The sequence below is a fragment of the Sceloporus occidentalis genome, unplaced genomic scaffold, assembly GCF_023333645.1.
Source record: "Sceloporus occidentalis isolate IW3139 unplaced genomic scaffold, rSceOcc1.0.p SCAF_121, whole genome shotgun sequence".
Lineage (NCBI taxonomy): Eukaryota > Metazoa > Chordata > Lepidosauria > Squamata > Phrynosomatidae > Sceloporus > Sceloporus occidentalis.
Genome location: NW_028317101.1, coordinates 3037982 through 3053379, shown reverse-complemented (window position 1 = coordinate 3053379; position 15398 = coordinate 3037982). Strand labels below are relative to the sequence as shown.

Genomic DNA, 15398 nt, shown 5'->3' with positions numbered 1-15398 from the left:
AATGCTTAAACTTGCAGATAAAATACAGTCAGTATTTGTATTCTCAATAGAAAGAAGCACTCGAATTGTCATTCATCACTTTGTTTCCTTGGATTACTTGATTTGGATTACTAACACCTGACTAGCAGTTACTGCTAAACATTTTCTGGAACAATAATCCTTTCACTACGTTCATGAAGGCTGTCCAGCTCTATCATTTTCTGAATATGAAAAGTGTCTGGTTCCTATGGTACAAATAAGAGCCACAAAACCCCAATGACATCAGATTGTCGTGATAAGTGTATTAAAGAACTAACTAGTTCCCGAAGAAACTTTGTGTTGGGTATACGCACTAGCAAGAAAGTTAGTTCACTACATGCTGAATACCCGTCATACCCGTCTTAATACAGCTAATGTGTTACTGTAGGTCTCTTTGGTTAGTGTTGCTGACTAGAAGGCGTAATCTCTTAGACGCAGATGATTTAGTATTTTATAGTAATGTATTGGGAATGATCTTCCTGAAGTTCTCAATGATCCGTAAATCTGTTTCCCTTTAACAGCGGACTCTGGAGCAGTGCAACGTTTGCTTCAAGCCTATCATGGAGAGGATCCTGCGAGCTACCGGGAAAGCCTACCACCCTCACTGCTTCACGTGTGTGGTGTGCTTCCGCAGCCTGGACGGTATTCCCTTCACCGTCGATGCCTCCGGCCATATTCACTGCATTGATGACTTCCACAAGTATGTTCTTCTCAAGACCATTTCTGTTGTACCTGTTGCTTTATCTAACATTTCCAGCATACAACATTTCTTATACCCCACTGTCTGTTTTTGGAAAATAACAAGGAAGCAGACAGGAGTCTTTTTAGTGCTTTTGTCTACAAGAATAAATCTCGTAATGCATATGAAATATACAGATTGACGTAATCAATAAAAATAAGCAGCTAGTAAAAACGTTCACTGTATTACCTTAGTTTTGTGCGTGCAGGTCAAACTAGAAGTGGCCGAATAATCAAGTTGAGAGGTTTTAATGTCATGTGCAAAGCTACAGTCATTTATCTAAAGACCTGCATGGTCGGCACAACAAAGCTGCCCAATAAACACTTGGTAGAGAACGGGAGTATGTGTGTGTAGCCGATATTATGACATGCGTTATTTTTTGGACACTCTGGTAATGTGTGAAAAATGTCTATGGGCAAAAATATCATTAGAAACTTCAGCACAGGATTCCTACTGATCTTAGTACATCGTTTACATGTTCCCTCGATTACAACAGGAAATGAAAAGTGACATCTGCAAGTTTGTATCTTGTTGGTTTGCCTTCAGCCGGAATGTAATTAGAGTCCTGTGACAGATATGGCTTTAGACTGATGCTCAAAAATTCTCTCCAAACTGACAAATCCACAAAAAGCCACGTTATATGAGCCAGACATATCCCTTATATTGTCATTGTAGCGACAAGGATGTCTTCTGTTGAGTGGTGCTGCACAGTATGGCACCTATGAGATGCAGCCACTAGAATCACTTTAAATTCTATGGAAAATTTAGCACAGGTGGCATATCGGTGAAATTAAAAGCATCCCAACATGGCACCCAAGTGCCATGGAAACTATACACTTAACGCCAAAGATGACAAACAATTGTCCACAGAGCCAGCGCATGCTATGCTTTCAGGATAACTGTATGTATAAATGTGCGGACTCTACCTGTACGACTGTTAGGGCTCCTGCCGGGCCGTTAAACAATCCTATAGGATTGATTCACATTCATTGAGCACGCCAGAAAGCCAAACGAAACCACAGGCTTATGAAATGTATATCGACTAACTCGCTAAAATCATTGTTTTTCCATTAGCAGCCTGGTGTTTGGCATGTTTCCCCCCCTGGTCACATGTTTTTGGATACCCTTGCTTGAGCACAGGCATCTTAATGAAAACAAATCACTAAATAATTTTTTAAGGAAACGATACACAGAACAGCTGCCTGTTTGCAGCCTATGAGGCCTGAAGCTGAGCACCACTGGTCTCGTGGATGTCAACACTGTTTAATGCCTCCATGACCCACTGACCTATAAAACCATTCACATTAAAGATAAAGAACCTTATGATGTATAGGGAATGGGAGAATGGGGCCGTATTTTAGACACTAGACATTTGTGTGCATGCAGCACATTCGCTGTGTCAGTTGTCCGAATGTGCAGCTCTTATTTTATACCGTTGCATAAACCTGAGCTCCGTTTTCCTGGGTAACTGAAAAAAGACATCTTTAGTTGTGGCCAGGCAAATCAAAACTACTTCTCCTTAATCCAGTTATCCATAATCCATCCTGGTGTGGCGTATTTAAATCCCAAGAAGCCTCTTTGATCTTTATTTAAATGTCCTGAAGTCATTGAGTTATCGTGGGATGTGGTTTTGGTGTTTACAGGGTGTGCACAGTGTTACCCATCAGGTTTTTTTATGCAGCTAGAGCACGATTCCGAAGTTTATCCTTATAAAAAATAATAAAGGGAGTCAATTAACGCGATCCTGTTCTAACACCTTCCGAGGCCGCCCACTGCCTTTGCTCAACCTTCTTGCAGAAACCTAAAATGATGCAGGTCAGGATTAAGTTTCCACTTTTTTTTTTGATTTTAGGAAGTTTGCCCCAAGATGCTCAGTGTGTAAGGAGCCAATTATGCCTGCTCCTGGCCAGGAGGAGACTGTCCGGATTGTAGCTTTGGACCGTGACTTCCATGTGCAGTGTTACCGCTGCGAGGTTTGTATTGTCATGGCTGGAGATTGTGGTGGTTCATTTTGTATTGCATTATTTGTTTAAAAAACATTTGTTCTTTTTCTTTAAGGACTGTGGAAGCCTACTTTCTGAAGGGGACAACCAAGGTTGCTATCCTCTAGACGGACACATCCTTTGCAAGTCTTGCAACTCTGCGCGTATCCAGGCTCTGACTGCCAAGTCTAGCACCGATCTGTGAAGAAATAGTAGCTCAGTCTCAATATCATCCTCCATGCTTCTTACAACTTGTCAACCCAATGGCCACTTGTAGATCACCAGGCCTTTATACTAATCTTGATCTAGACCACTGTCCTATCCTCATTGCCATTACACCACAACTACCGGTACTTATTTTAATAAGTAGTTATATTTAAAAAAAAAAACCAAAAAAAACCCTACGGCGTTTCTTTGTGCTCTACTTGTTTAACAATGTGCCCTTATTATATAGAGACATAATGCTTATGTTCTGCAACCCATTTAGCTTACATTACAAATGATTCTCGGTTGATAAAATAGAAACAGCAATGGGCTGCTATAGGTTAGATAATTTTGGTTGTTCCCCTGCCTTAGCTACGGCCTCCCGGTACCATAAAATACACAGAAAGCCCTCTGTCATATTCAATTATGTTCAACTGAGAGAAGCAGAGTAGAGATGATTTGGTCTGGGCATTGGGGTTTTAAATGATCTATAGCTTCCATATTGAAAAATGCCTTACATTAACAGGCTAGAGGGTGTTTTTTTGCCTAGGATTTTTGGTTCTTGGCCCTTGGATCTTTGTGTTTTTCCTTCCATGGCTTTGCTCCTTTAAATAGCACATTATTTGGCTGCTGCTACTGCTGGTAATGGCATTGTATGTATGCGACGGGATATTTTTTAAAGCAAATTTATCAGTGCTGCGTAGTTAGGAATATGGAAGCACAGACACTCACCCGTTCACTGGTACACTAAGAGCACAGAGTAAACACAATTTGAAGTTCTGACTCTGATACGAGACTTAGTGGTACCAGTGTTTTAAACGAGATATGCAAATGTTAACTATGTGCCTTAGCATTACGTTGTTACTGAGTCAAGAAGATCAAAGTTCCCAGAAAGATATAATGTAACTCTAGGACAACATCCAGGAGCTCTAGTCCTGTTTAACTATTGCCTAGAGACACCAAATGCAGTGCGTTGATGGGTCACATACCGTGGTTGTCCACTAGTATTTATATTGCGCGTGATATTTGTTATATGTAAGGGCTTCTACCCGCATACCTGCCCCTCCTGGTTAATAGAGAGTAATGGGGAACGTATTGATTTTGCTCTTGGCAACGTAGGTCAAATAATTTAAAGAAAATAAATAAACTTCTACAGATAAATTCATTATTATAACGAAAGTTTCTTAGAGTAGGAAGTGTCCAATTATTGGAACTACGTGGCTAGCTAGGAATTATTCATAGAGGGAGCATTGCATGTTTGTTTCCTTATAAAGAAAAAAGTATAATATATATTTTTTGTATTCCATACTTTTTTTTAAAGTGAATTTCACCATAGTATAGGATATGTTACTTAATGATTAAACATACTGTAAGTGCCAATACATTGGAGGAGGGTACAGTTAGTGGTTTTCTAACGGGCTTGTCCCCACGCCATTTAGCTACAATCATTACTCTGCTCGTACTGTATCAGTATCCACACATCCAACTTGAGGTGCCTGCGCAGCAGTGAATGGTACTAGAGACATAGGATATAGGGAAAGGGAGAAAATACGTTTTATGGATGATAAAGGCGTTACTGGTAGACGCTACAATAGAGCTTTACTTGGAGGTAGCTGGTGACTCCAGTGTTCAACAGAACATGAGTATTAGTAAAATTAACACATTTTTCATCTGTCTGGACTTTGATGGGTTAACAAACTAGAGTTTTGTGCCACTGTTTATCTACACGTTCATATAACCACAACAGGTCAATTATCTATACTAAACCTGTTTTTCACTGACAAATATCAGCTGCCAAAAGCACAATGTTCATTTTAAGAGGCATGTACTGCACTGCACAATGCATACTTCACAATAAGGCCTTATTATTAGTCATCAATTTCATTCAAATGCAAAAATTCTCCACCCCGCCATGCACAATAACTGCGAAATGGACAATGCAGCCATTTTTATATAACAAAAGCCACGTCTGGTTACAGATGCTTCATTTCTCGCTTGTTTTCTCTCTAAACTAGCACATGGCCTGCGGCTGTCCAGCCAGTGGACTACAGAAAAGATACGTTTATATGCCTTGCATATCCGTCACTAGTCCTTCACGTCCTCTGAATAAAACCCAAATAACCAAAAGTAGGGAAAATGAAACATTAGTACAAGAGAGAGCAAGAAGCTGGCACTTAAATGACTACGGCCAAAGACAAAAAGGGCTTTACAAGAGAAACCACTTCCCAGACTTTTCATTTTTATTAGGCATTTATTAGTGAGTGATAATTTGTCACTCCCTCCCATCATTATATCTTATTCCTACAGAAAAGAGGGTTTATGGTGCAGCGCAGGTAATTTCTGGGGTATAAGATTGTGTACTTTCACATATCTTTATGTTTTTGTGGATCTGTATGTCTATAGAAAGGGAATCCAGTCCTGTCATGTGCCACATTTAGAATTCTCGGTGATGAAATAACCTTTTGCAGTAGATTGCCAGTCCTCATGCTCTACTGTACCATGTGTATTTATATCCTCATTTCCAAAGAAATTGAGACTAATGTTATTAATCGGATCGCTAGAGTTTGTTAGTTACTTCAGCGTGATTTACACGGTTATAATTCATAGTTGCTGGAAGACAATATTGTGCTGATCCATCCCACCATTTCTACCCTGTCCCGGAAGCCGATGCTATAAAGTGCCTGATTCCTTTCACTTCCCTGCCCTTCCAGTGTGTGGGTTTACCAGGTCCAAGCATTTCCCCAAAAGTGTCTTGTGTGCAGACGTTGGCCTTCATCTTTTTGATTGTATACTGAAGTGTCCTTATTGTGCCATGTAACAATCTGTTCATTCCAAACTATGAAATACTACCTGCAGGTACATGGTTACTTGTGTGTGTAACTATGTTCTTCATTATGGCATCTCCAGTGGGATTTCATACAGGAAGTTTGTTAAAAAGCAACGCACTATAGTTTCTATATGGAAAAGACAAAGCTGTGTTCCTACTTGATTTGTCCATCGTTTTAAAACATAAACTCTCTTAATATGATGGCACCAAGAAATGCCAACATTTCTTTATAATCCTGGGAAACTGTTAATTACAGGAATGCTTCTTCTACCCAGAATCAATGGTTTCTGATATTGTTTTGAGCCAATGCAGTCAGTATTTGTACACGGTTTTTCATGTAGTAGGGTCGTCTTCATTTCTCCAAATGTGAATATAGTGTGTTTCCTTACAGTTTAGCAGGCACAGTAGGGGGGACAAATACTTGAACATTACAAACCTCATTGTAGACATATTAATCCAAAGATGATCCCCGACGCCAAAGATAAAGGAAGAGTCTTGGTAGTTTTCTTGTCATTAAATCTTTTAGTGTGTTAACATGTTCAATGACAAAAGTGCATCTTTATCGGCAACGGGATGAAGATTTTGATGGTAAAGGACACTAAATGGCACCCTTATTACAATTTTCTGAAAATAATTCAGCAGTGCACATAATTACTTCAAATCTTATGTTAATCAATGGAAGAATAAAATGTACAATCTGTTCTCTTATTCCTGTTCTAATTTGATTTTATACTCAATTTTTTTTTTATCTAAAATGTGTTTTCCGATATAAAAAATATGCACATTGCTTCACATTAAAATTTCTATTTGCATTACAAGTTGTTTGTAGTGGTTTTAGAATGAGATGTGTTTTTTGTTTTTTTTTTGTTTACAAGATACAAGTGTGTTTACAAGTATGTTTTATTCAAGGAAAAAAAACCATTTCCGCACTTTATTTCTATAGGCTCCAAAATGATGTTTATTCATATAGCACCATCATATTCCAAAGTGCAGTGCAATGGTCCTCAATGCTACATTTTAAGATTATTATGAGTGGAAAGTCTTATTTAGAGTCTGGATAGTTATTCAGAAAGGACACTGCACGAGCACTGCCACCCTTAAGCAGGGGCAAGCTGCTTACCAACCTCTCCCTGAAGCTCATGGTCTCTCCACGTCTGATTATTCTTGAGTTCAGATTCTCTCAGACCACGAATGGGAGAGCCCCCTTACTCTTTCTAAAAAAGCAAAGGGGTTCTGCAAATTGTTCTGGGCCATGCAAACCTTGAAGGCAGCCCTTGACATGCGTGGATGGATACATGTATGAATGAATGAATGGATATTTATTCATTTAGGGCAAAAGGTTCTTACTGATCAGGGGTATGGAAGACGCAGACGTCCAGACAGAACAATGTGTACGACTCCACAATTTGCAAACGTCTCTCTACAAAGCTAGATTGCAATCTCAGGAGAGCAGGGCCCTCTTCTCCTTGTGTACCAGTTTATTATTGTATGTGATTTTTAATTATTTGACGGACTCTGTAACAGAGCTTCGGAGTCTGCTGGCGCTATATAATTAAATGTGATGTAAAAGCAGCCCCACACCTTTCCAACAAGCCGTGCATATATTGGGAAATAATGTCTATGGCCATAAATGCCCGAACTTGTCGTCTTTATTTTTATAACACTGTGCTACAGTAATGCAGGGAATATAATTTTGTACCGGCTCCCCTTGACAAAGATTGTTAAAATGTGGTCACCTTTAGAAATCTATGTTTGTGCTATATAAATTAATAAATAATGTCAACTATCGTGAAATCTTTCCCTCAAGTAGAGATAAAGCAGAAAGAAAACAGTAAGTTTAAGAACAAAATGTTAAACATGCCCTTTGTCCTCCGTATCTAACTGTTCATCACATAGCTTGGCAAATTCTGGGATAATGGAGAGTGAAGCTGAGCAGATGCTTCTTGTCTAAGGTCCTTGACTCCTATTCTGTATATATTTGCACAATTTACCAAGCGTTTCTTCCATCTGAAGGTCAGCTCTGGGCAATATGAAAAGCAAAGTGTATTTCCAGAGCTAGGGCAGTGTGAGTTCACATGTCCACAGTGGGGTTTTTTATGTCTGGGTTTTTATTTTGTAGGCATTGTATAAATGGAAGGTTAAACTGTCTAGTGAGATGATGATGGCATAAAGAATGTGTTACAGGCAATTCCTACAGAACAGGAAGGCTGTAGAATCATTTACTTCTTTAAAAAATAGTTTAGCAGGAAAATGCTTCTAGATTGTAAGCTCATTTGAGCAGGTCCCCCTTGCCTCTTATGTCACATTATGTTATACACTACTTATGTCCTGTTTACCCATTATTAGTATTCCATTTTCAGAATATGCGAAAATGAATACTAGAGCTGGGTGAATAAATTGAGACATATCCAAAAATATAAACATTTTGGTGACGATAGTGGCTGCTCACATGGGGTTAGCAGGAGAGTTGCAGTTTCAACTGCCTTGCTTCATTATTCATTAAAAAGGGCCAATACTAGCAAGTTTCTTAAGCAACGTCCTGAGCTAGCCCTTTTATAAAGCCGAATTCAGTGGGTGAGGATACTGAAAAAATCTCACTGATTAACCTATGCTTTTTTCAAAGTCGGTCATGATTTTCTTGCAGAAGCAGCTCACTTGAGGTTGGACCTTTACAATGTATAATGAAGTCAAGAAGTTGAAACCAAAACTTTACTGGCAACTCTCCCTTTAGTGAATAAAGCACTAATCGCATTGTAATGCTGATGGAGCCTGGCGATTCCCATCCATCATACTCCTCGCTATTGCAGGAGTAGGCAAGAAGCCAGCCAAACAACTTACAATTTTGGTCTTCCAAGTTTTTCAACATGGAAAACAGTTGTGTCAATAAGAGCATGTCCAAACCAAGTCATGCTCTATATCCAAGTCTTGCAAAGTGTCCGGTGCACGCTAAGGAATCTAGGCAGAGATTTGCAGAAAAGACACAAGCTGCGTCTCTCTGATCATTCAGTATCATCTTGCAGATCTGATCGTTGCTAATGAGGTAAATTAAAAGCTTGTCTGACCAAGGGAAATATTCTTTTGCAATCTGATAATCTTGATTGGTTGAACCCACGTGAATACTCCCATTTTCATCTATATTCAATGTTTGACCCATGACACCAAGTAACTAACTTGATTTATTTGGGTTTAAGGGGACAGTCGAATGTCCCCGACACCCCCGCTATACATATTAAGGTACTAAGAATTCTTCCAAAATGGAAAATAAAACATTCTGCAAAATCTTTTTTTTTTTCTTGCACCATGATCTGATGTCAGTGACAGAAACATACTCGCATTAATTTAATTGGAAGTACTGTCCTGCCACTGATTTGCTGCTTAGGCTGTCATCAGTGGCAAGACTACTTCCAATGAAATCAATGGGAGTATATTTCTCTCACTGACATCTTAAGCAGCCAACACGTGCACACTGGGGTCTAAACACCGCGTTCAGGAGAGCCAGCCGTGGAGGTGAGTACTCAATGTGCAGGGAGATGCATTTGGCCAAATGCATCTCCTGCAAGGCATTTAAATAGAAGCAGGGAAAAGGGCAAATATATTTTTTTAAATGGACATGTCATATCCCGGTGCTCTGTTTCTTAAAGAAGCATAGTGCCTTTTATTGTACCAGAAATCCAACCACAAAGGTGGAGGCAATTGGGGAGCTGGCCTAGGGTGCACCCAAAGGTAAATATACCCCTGGTCAAAGGAGTCAATTACAGGGTATCTCCCTCCTAGTACAAATTTCAGGCAACTGTAACAGTACCCTTTGCTGGCTGGAAAACTCCATTCTGGTGGACCCTAAATTTTATTCCAACATGCTAGAGGAAGCAGAGTAACAAATAGCTATCTGCAGATCTGAAATATACATTCTCCAGCACACATTAACCTTGATTCAAGAAAAGAATGAAACCTTGGAGAATAAGCTTGAAATGAAAAACATCATATGTTATCTATCTGAAAAACAGGAGTCACAGAAATAATCTTCTCTTATTTGGGGTCCCTGAATCGGTTTTCGGTAAACGTCTTTGGGACTTCCTTCAACACAAACATTCTAGTCTTTTATCTTCTGACTGCTATAAAATTGGAAGCCCGTCATAGAAAGAGCCTACAGAGTAGGTCCGACCCAGTCGAAGGAAAATGCTAGACCAAGAATAGTCATCTTTCATCTCCTAAACTATGCAGACAAGCAGAAGTTCCTGCATCTGTCTCAGCCAAGTGCTGGAGTTCTCCACCAAGAGGTGCAACACCAAGACAAAACCCAATGACTTGACAACCCAGACAACGCTCAGAAATTCTTAGAAGACCTGCTGACCTCACCGCAGTTGCCTGACATTATATCTGTGAGACTTACGGGTGCTCTCTCCTGGCAGTTGTGTAATGGACTGGGATGTGTTCTCAGATCAACCTGTTACTTAGGTTCTCATTTTAAGTTTTTTTTTTTTTTTATTGTCTCTATCTCTACTACTTAATTTCACTCTCCTTAATGGAGCACACTGTGAATGTTGGATCTGGTCATATCAGATCATGCCCCTATTATGATCACTCTATGATCTTCAACTAACTTACCCTTCATCCTTCGAACGGTGTATGCCACAGTCCCTATATTCAATAGCATATTTTCAAACAAGTTTATTGAGAGCATGCCTATAGTTTGAGCCTAATAATTATCAACACAAGGAAGACCTGACACTTTTGAAAACTAAGAAGATACCACAAATTCAATATACACAAGTCTCTTTTCCTACCCTTTCTCAAAATGCAATAAAAGATTACAAGTTCTTACTTTGGGGAGAAAGAGGCATATGCTTTGTGGGACATCTCATCAATCCTATATCTGGGTCTGCCAACCCATTCCCAACTATACAAAGAGCCCTCCAGCTTCCTAATAACCATATACGGCCCTGCCTTCTGGGCAAAAAACCTACAGTAATGAAACCAATCACATCCTCAACCACAACAATTACCACATCCATGTTATTCCAACAAATTTTGTCCACTATAGACTACTCAACTCTGAAATGGGACATGGCTAGTTGGCAAGGGGATGTCCAATATATAACACTCGCAGAAAGATTTTAGCAGATGCTGAAAGAGGCTACTTCCATGACATTTAATAAGCTCCTACATAGGAGATATATTACTCCAAAAGTGGCAAAACATATGGGTATTATCCCTTTAGACACTTATTTAAATACAACCTTCCAGTGGCAAATCTGTTGCATAATTTGTGGATGTATCCACAAATTCAATACTTTTGGCTTACCCTTAAGATGTACAGCAAAACCAATCTAGACTTCAACTTGGAAATCTCCCCCCTGATTTCATTCTAGGTGGATACCACCTCCCAGGGAGCACTCCTAAAAATCGGAAGAGATTGAGATAAAAAGCAAATTACCAACCAGTTAGCGTCTTGTCCCCCTTTTGATAACAGAGTCTAGTCCCTTTCTGATGACAGAGTGGACCCACGCATTAGCAAATAAAGAGCATGATTGGGAAAAATTCTATAATACATGGGAACCTTTTATTCAATTTCTAGGCATTCGGACAAGACAGAACATCCAGATGATTGCTGCAAAAGATGAGCAGGGTTCACTTCTTTGGTCAGGTGGCATACATTTTGGATGTGAGTAGCCGATGCTGGGATGCCAACAGTGCATGTCCTGAGACACCTAAGTATAGGCCTGTAACAAGACGTTAAAGGTTAATTGTTATGTTTCAAGTTTTCTGCGGCTGTTCTCCAGCACTAATAAAACACCTCTTGGACAAGTTCCAGAGGGCAGGAATGTCAGATATCCCAAAGATCTTGGATGCATTTATAACTCCTCTCCCTTTTTTTTGATCTGCGTAATGTGCTATGATATGAGTTCAGACGTGACGTCGTCCATTCTCTGGATATAGGACTTTTGAGGGTATGAAAATTGTCCTGCTTCTTTTTCTGCTCTGTTCCAGTATGGGACAAGGTAAATCAAGAATACAGCCTCGTGTTGTTATGGTCAATAACGTTTTGTTTTAGGTTCATTAAAGTGGCATTCTGTATTCTCCCCAACAGCTTTTAAATGTATCCTCCTCCATCAGCGAATGTAGTTACAGAAAAGGCTGCAATGGCAACAGTTTCCTTTTAAGTGGAATAGGAAACATAATCATTTTTTTTCATTATTGTTACAGTAATGTTATAGGAAGGTATTCATTGGTAAACCATGTACCCTTCATGAAAAATCAGATCCAGAATGAGCCAAGCATTGTATGAATGTACCAATTCAACAGATGCTGTAATTACACTATCATTCAAAACTTTTGGGTCACTTTGAAATTTATGAAAGAAAAGCACATTTTGTCCGTTAAAGTAACATAAACGGATCAGAAATACAGCATAGACGTTGTTAATGTTGTAAATGACTATTGTAGCTGGAAACAGCTGATTTTTAATGGAATATCCCAACAACTTATTGGCATTGGGGTCACTGATGAGCACAATCAAAATGTACTTATTTTACTGCATTGAATTCAGGATATGTTTGTGATCTCAGCATATACTAATTAATATATAATTTTTGGCACTGTCCAGCTGTTTCAGGCAGTGGGGATTAGTGGTCGGGTGGTGAGATCCCAACAGGCCAAGGGAGCTGTGAAATCGAAGGAGGTCTGTGCTGTTGTAGTACAAACCTCGATCCCAGCTCCCATGTGGCCACCTAACAACGCTCTGAACCCAAGCACTGCAAAGTGGCTCTTTGGGTATTTAGGTGGGCAGCCTGAGCCTGGCTCCAATCCGTCTCTGCTTCCAGGCACACACCACAACAAAGGCGTCCTTGGTTTGGACACGGGAAATGTTGTGACATTATCCGTTAACATAACCCCCTTTAACTGGATTGCAAAGAGTCATTTGGACGCTCCTTGTTCTTGTGATGGAAGATCTGAGAAACCAGTTACCCAAAGTTTATAGCTCTGAATGGTTCTGGCCTGTGTCCTTTTAGTCTCTCAAAAGGTTAGGTTGACAACGAAAGGAAAACATTTCTTCTCTGGAATATTTCTATTGCCCATGGAAAGTCAGATCATGGGGAAATGATTAAGTAAAGATCACATAGCTAACTGGGACAGCATGGCTGGACATTTCCCAGGGACCGCAAGAGTTTTGTTTAACGTGTGGGGCATGTATTCTATCATTGCATTGTTGAAGTGGGGTTTCTTAATGCTATGCTTTATCTTCTTCTTAAAATGTGTTTCAAATGAATGAATCTTTCCTTTTAATTTTTGTTTTGCCAAGAGTACACCTCACAGTCAACCATTTAACTGTGTAAACAAAAGTTCAACTTTAAATAGTGGTATTTCTTGTTATTGATTTATATAGTGCCTTCATATTCCGCAGTGCTGTACAACGGGTAAACAGGACGTAATAAGTGCATCACATAACAATTTTAATTACAGAAAAAAAGGTAAGGAAGGCCCTGCTCCAATGATCTTACAATCTAGGATTTAGAACCACAAAGTATTTTCCCGGTCAGGTATTCACCAAGGGCTATAATACAAGCTTGCACATGCATAGTAAAGTTTTTGGCTCGTATTGAGATGGTTTGTTTAATTTGTGTGTTCATTATGCCTTGAGCTTTAATGATTAACTCACCTTGTGCAGCAAGTATGTATATACACACTGGACGTGACTAACCAATTTGGACTCACTCAGAATAGTGTTGTTATGTAATAATGTGTAATCCATGGTTGTGTATAGTACACCAAGTCTTTTTTTTCCCCAATAGGAGGCAATGGGTTGAGGTTCACAATAACAGACTATTATAAAGTTAAGACTTTTGAAATCAATTCTCTTGGCAAGCAGTGCTGTAAGCGGAGGTAGATTCATGTGACTGCAGTCCATCCACAAATCCTACATTGCTAACATTACCTTTATGAAAGCTGCTCATCATTCTCCTGCCCTAATTAGTTCTAAAAAAAAACACAAAAAAAACCCCCTGACTTGTTTTCTAGTCAAATACTTGAAAAAACCCCAGCTATCTTTGGGGTTCCAAATAACAAATTAACATTATGGAGAACTTTGTGAAGCTGGCGTGTAGACCATGGTGCCATGTGCTTCCTTCTGAGCTGAAGGCCAAATGTCCCGGAGCTTAGTAGAATAGACAGCAGCCGCGGAGGCCGGGACGGGTTTAGCACAGTGCCAGACAAAAATATACCACTGGATGCTCTTCCCTCTTAAGTAGATTGTGTTTTTTATTTTTTCAATTTAGTTGTTTTTTGTGCTTGTTTATTTTTAACCAATCTGAACTAGCATTACCTGCCTGGACCTATGTGTGCTGTAGTTGGGAGATTTTCCAGAACTTGCCTGGCAGGGAGGTTAATGTTAGTGGACATTTAGTTTGGCCAGTATGGGTTTAGAAAAGTATGGGCTAGAGGGCTAGGTTTTTATGTTGTTGTTAATTCTTGTAAATTTATTTATTTTCTAATGTTTTAAATATTGCCCCCTGCTGAAGTCTGTGATCCGCATTGAGAGAGCTGTAGTGCAGGTAAGGGGGTGGGGGAGGGTGTTTGAATGAGTATGCCTGATTGAGGCAATGAATCTGTGAATGAATGAATTTGTGTGTGTGTTATAGCATGGATGTGTAAGTGCTGGAACCTAGGCATGATGGGACTGTGATTGCTGTTAGCAATCACACTCCTATCATGCCAAGTCAGCCAGTACATGCTGAAACCTGGCTAGCTGCCCCCTTGTGTATTGATGCTGCCAGCAGTATGGGGTCTGCACTTACAGCCACCCTGTACCAGCATGTACTGGCTGACTTGGGATGATAGGAGTGTGATTGCTAACAGCAATCACAGTCCCATCATGCCTAGGTTCCAGCATTTACTGGCTGCCTGGGTATAAAAAGAGTGTGTTTGCTGTTAGAAATCACACTCCTATAATGCCAAGTCATATTGTTGATTTTTTTTTGTCCAATTGTGGTGTGTTACTTTTAATAAAAGCGTGGTTACACACTAAAATTGGACAAAAAATAACGATACAATGCCCAGCCAACCAGTACATGCTGGAATCTGGGTATGCCTGAGATTGCTGTTAACAATCATAATATATAATTGTTTGTACAATTTTGGTGTGTAACTTACTTTTATTAAAAGTGTGTGGGGGGTCATTTTCAGTTTCGGCTAAGTGAACCCTGAATTTTCGGTTTTGGTCCAGAATTTTCATTTTAGTGCATCGCTAAAATAAATAGAACTAGTAAAGGTTTTGTGTCATTTACTTTATTTTAATCTCCATATCTTATTAAAGGCCATATTTTCTCACAGTGAAAAATGAGTGCGGCTCTCGCACGTATACAATTCTGATGAAGTGGCCCACTGCAGAAAAAACTTGGACACCCCTGCCCTACAGGGATGTGCTTTGAGACCAGGAGACGTGATATTAGTGGCCCTCAGATAATTCGGGACATTTCCAAAATGTTTGGTACTTTGGTATTTAAATAGTGGCTACATTTAGTCCTGGATGTCTTAATGTCACCCTCTGTACTTGAGACTTGAAATCTTGATGTTATTGTCAGTTTTGTGTATTGTCAATGTTTGTTAATTTTCTCTTTCGCTAATTGTAATA

General features: G+C 39.6%; 1 protein-coding gene across 1 annotated transcript in view; it reads left to right on the top strand.

Moving 5' to 3' along the window:
• The first annotated feature begins 255 nt into the window (after positions 1–255).
• The window catches only part of LOC149282214 (tumor protein p63-regulated gene 1 protein-like), a 118560-nt gene continuing 103417 nt past the window's right edge, over positions 256–15398 (top strand). The window contains exons 1-3 of the mRNA XM_089498531.1: positions 256–342; positions 540–718; positions 2610–2730. Coding sequence (XP_089354657.1) covers positions 256–342; positions 540–718; positions 2610–2730 — 387 coding nt within the window. The remainder of the gene's footprint in view (positions 343–539; positions 719–2609; positions 2731–15398) is intronic.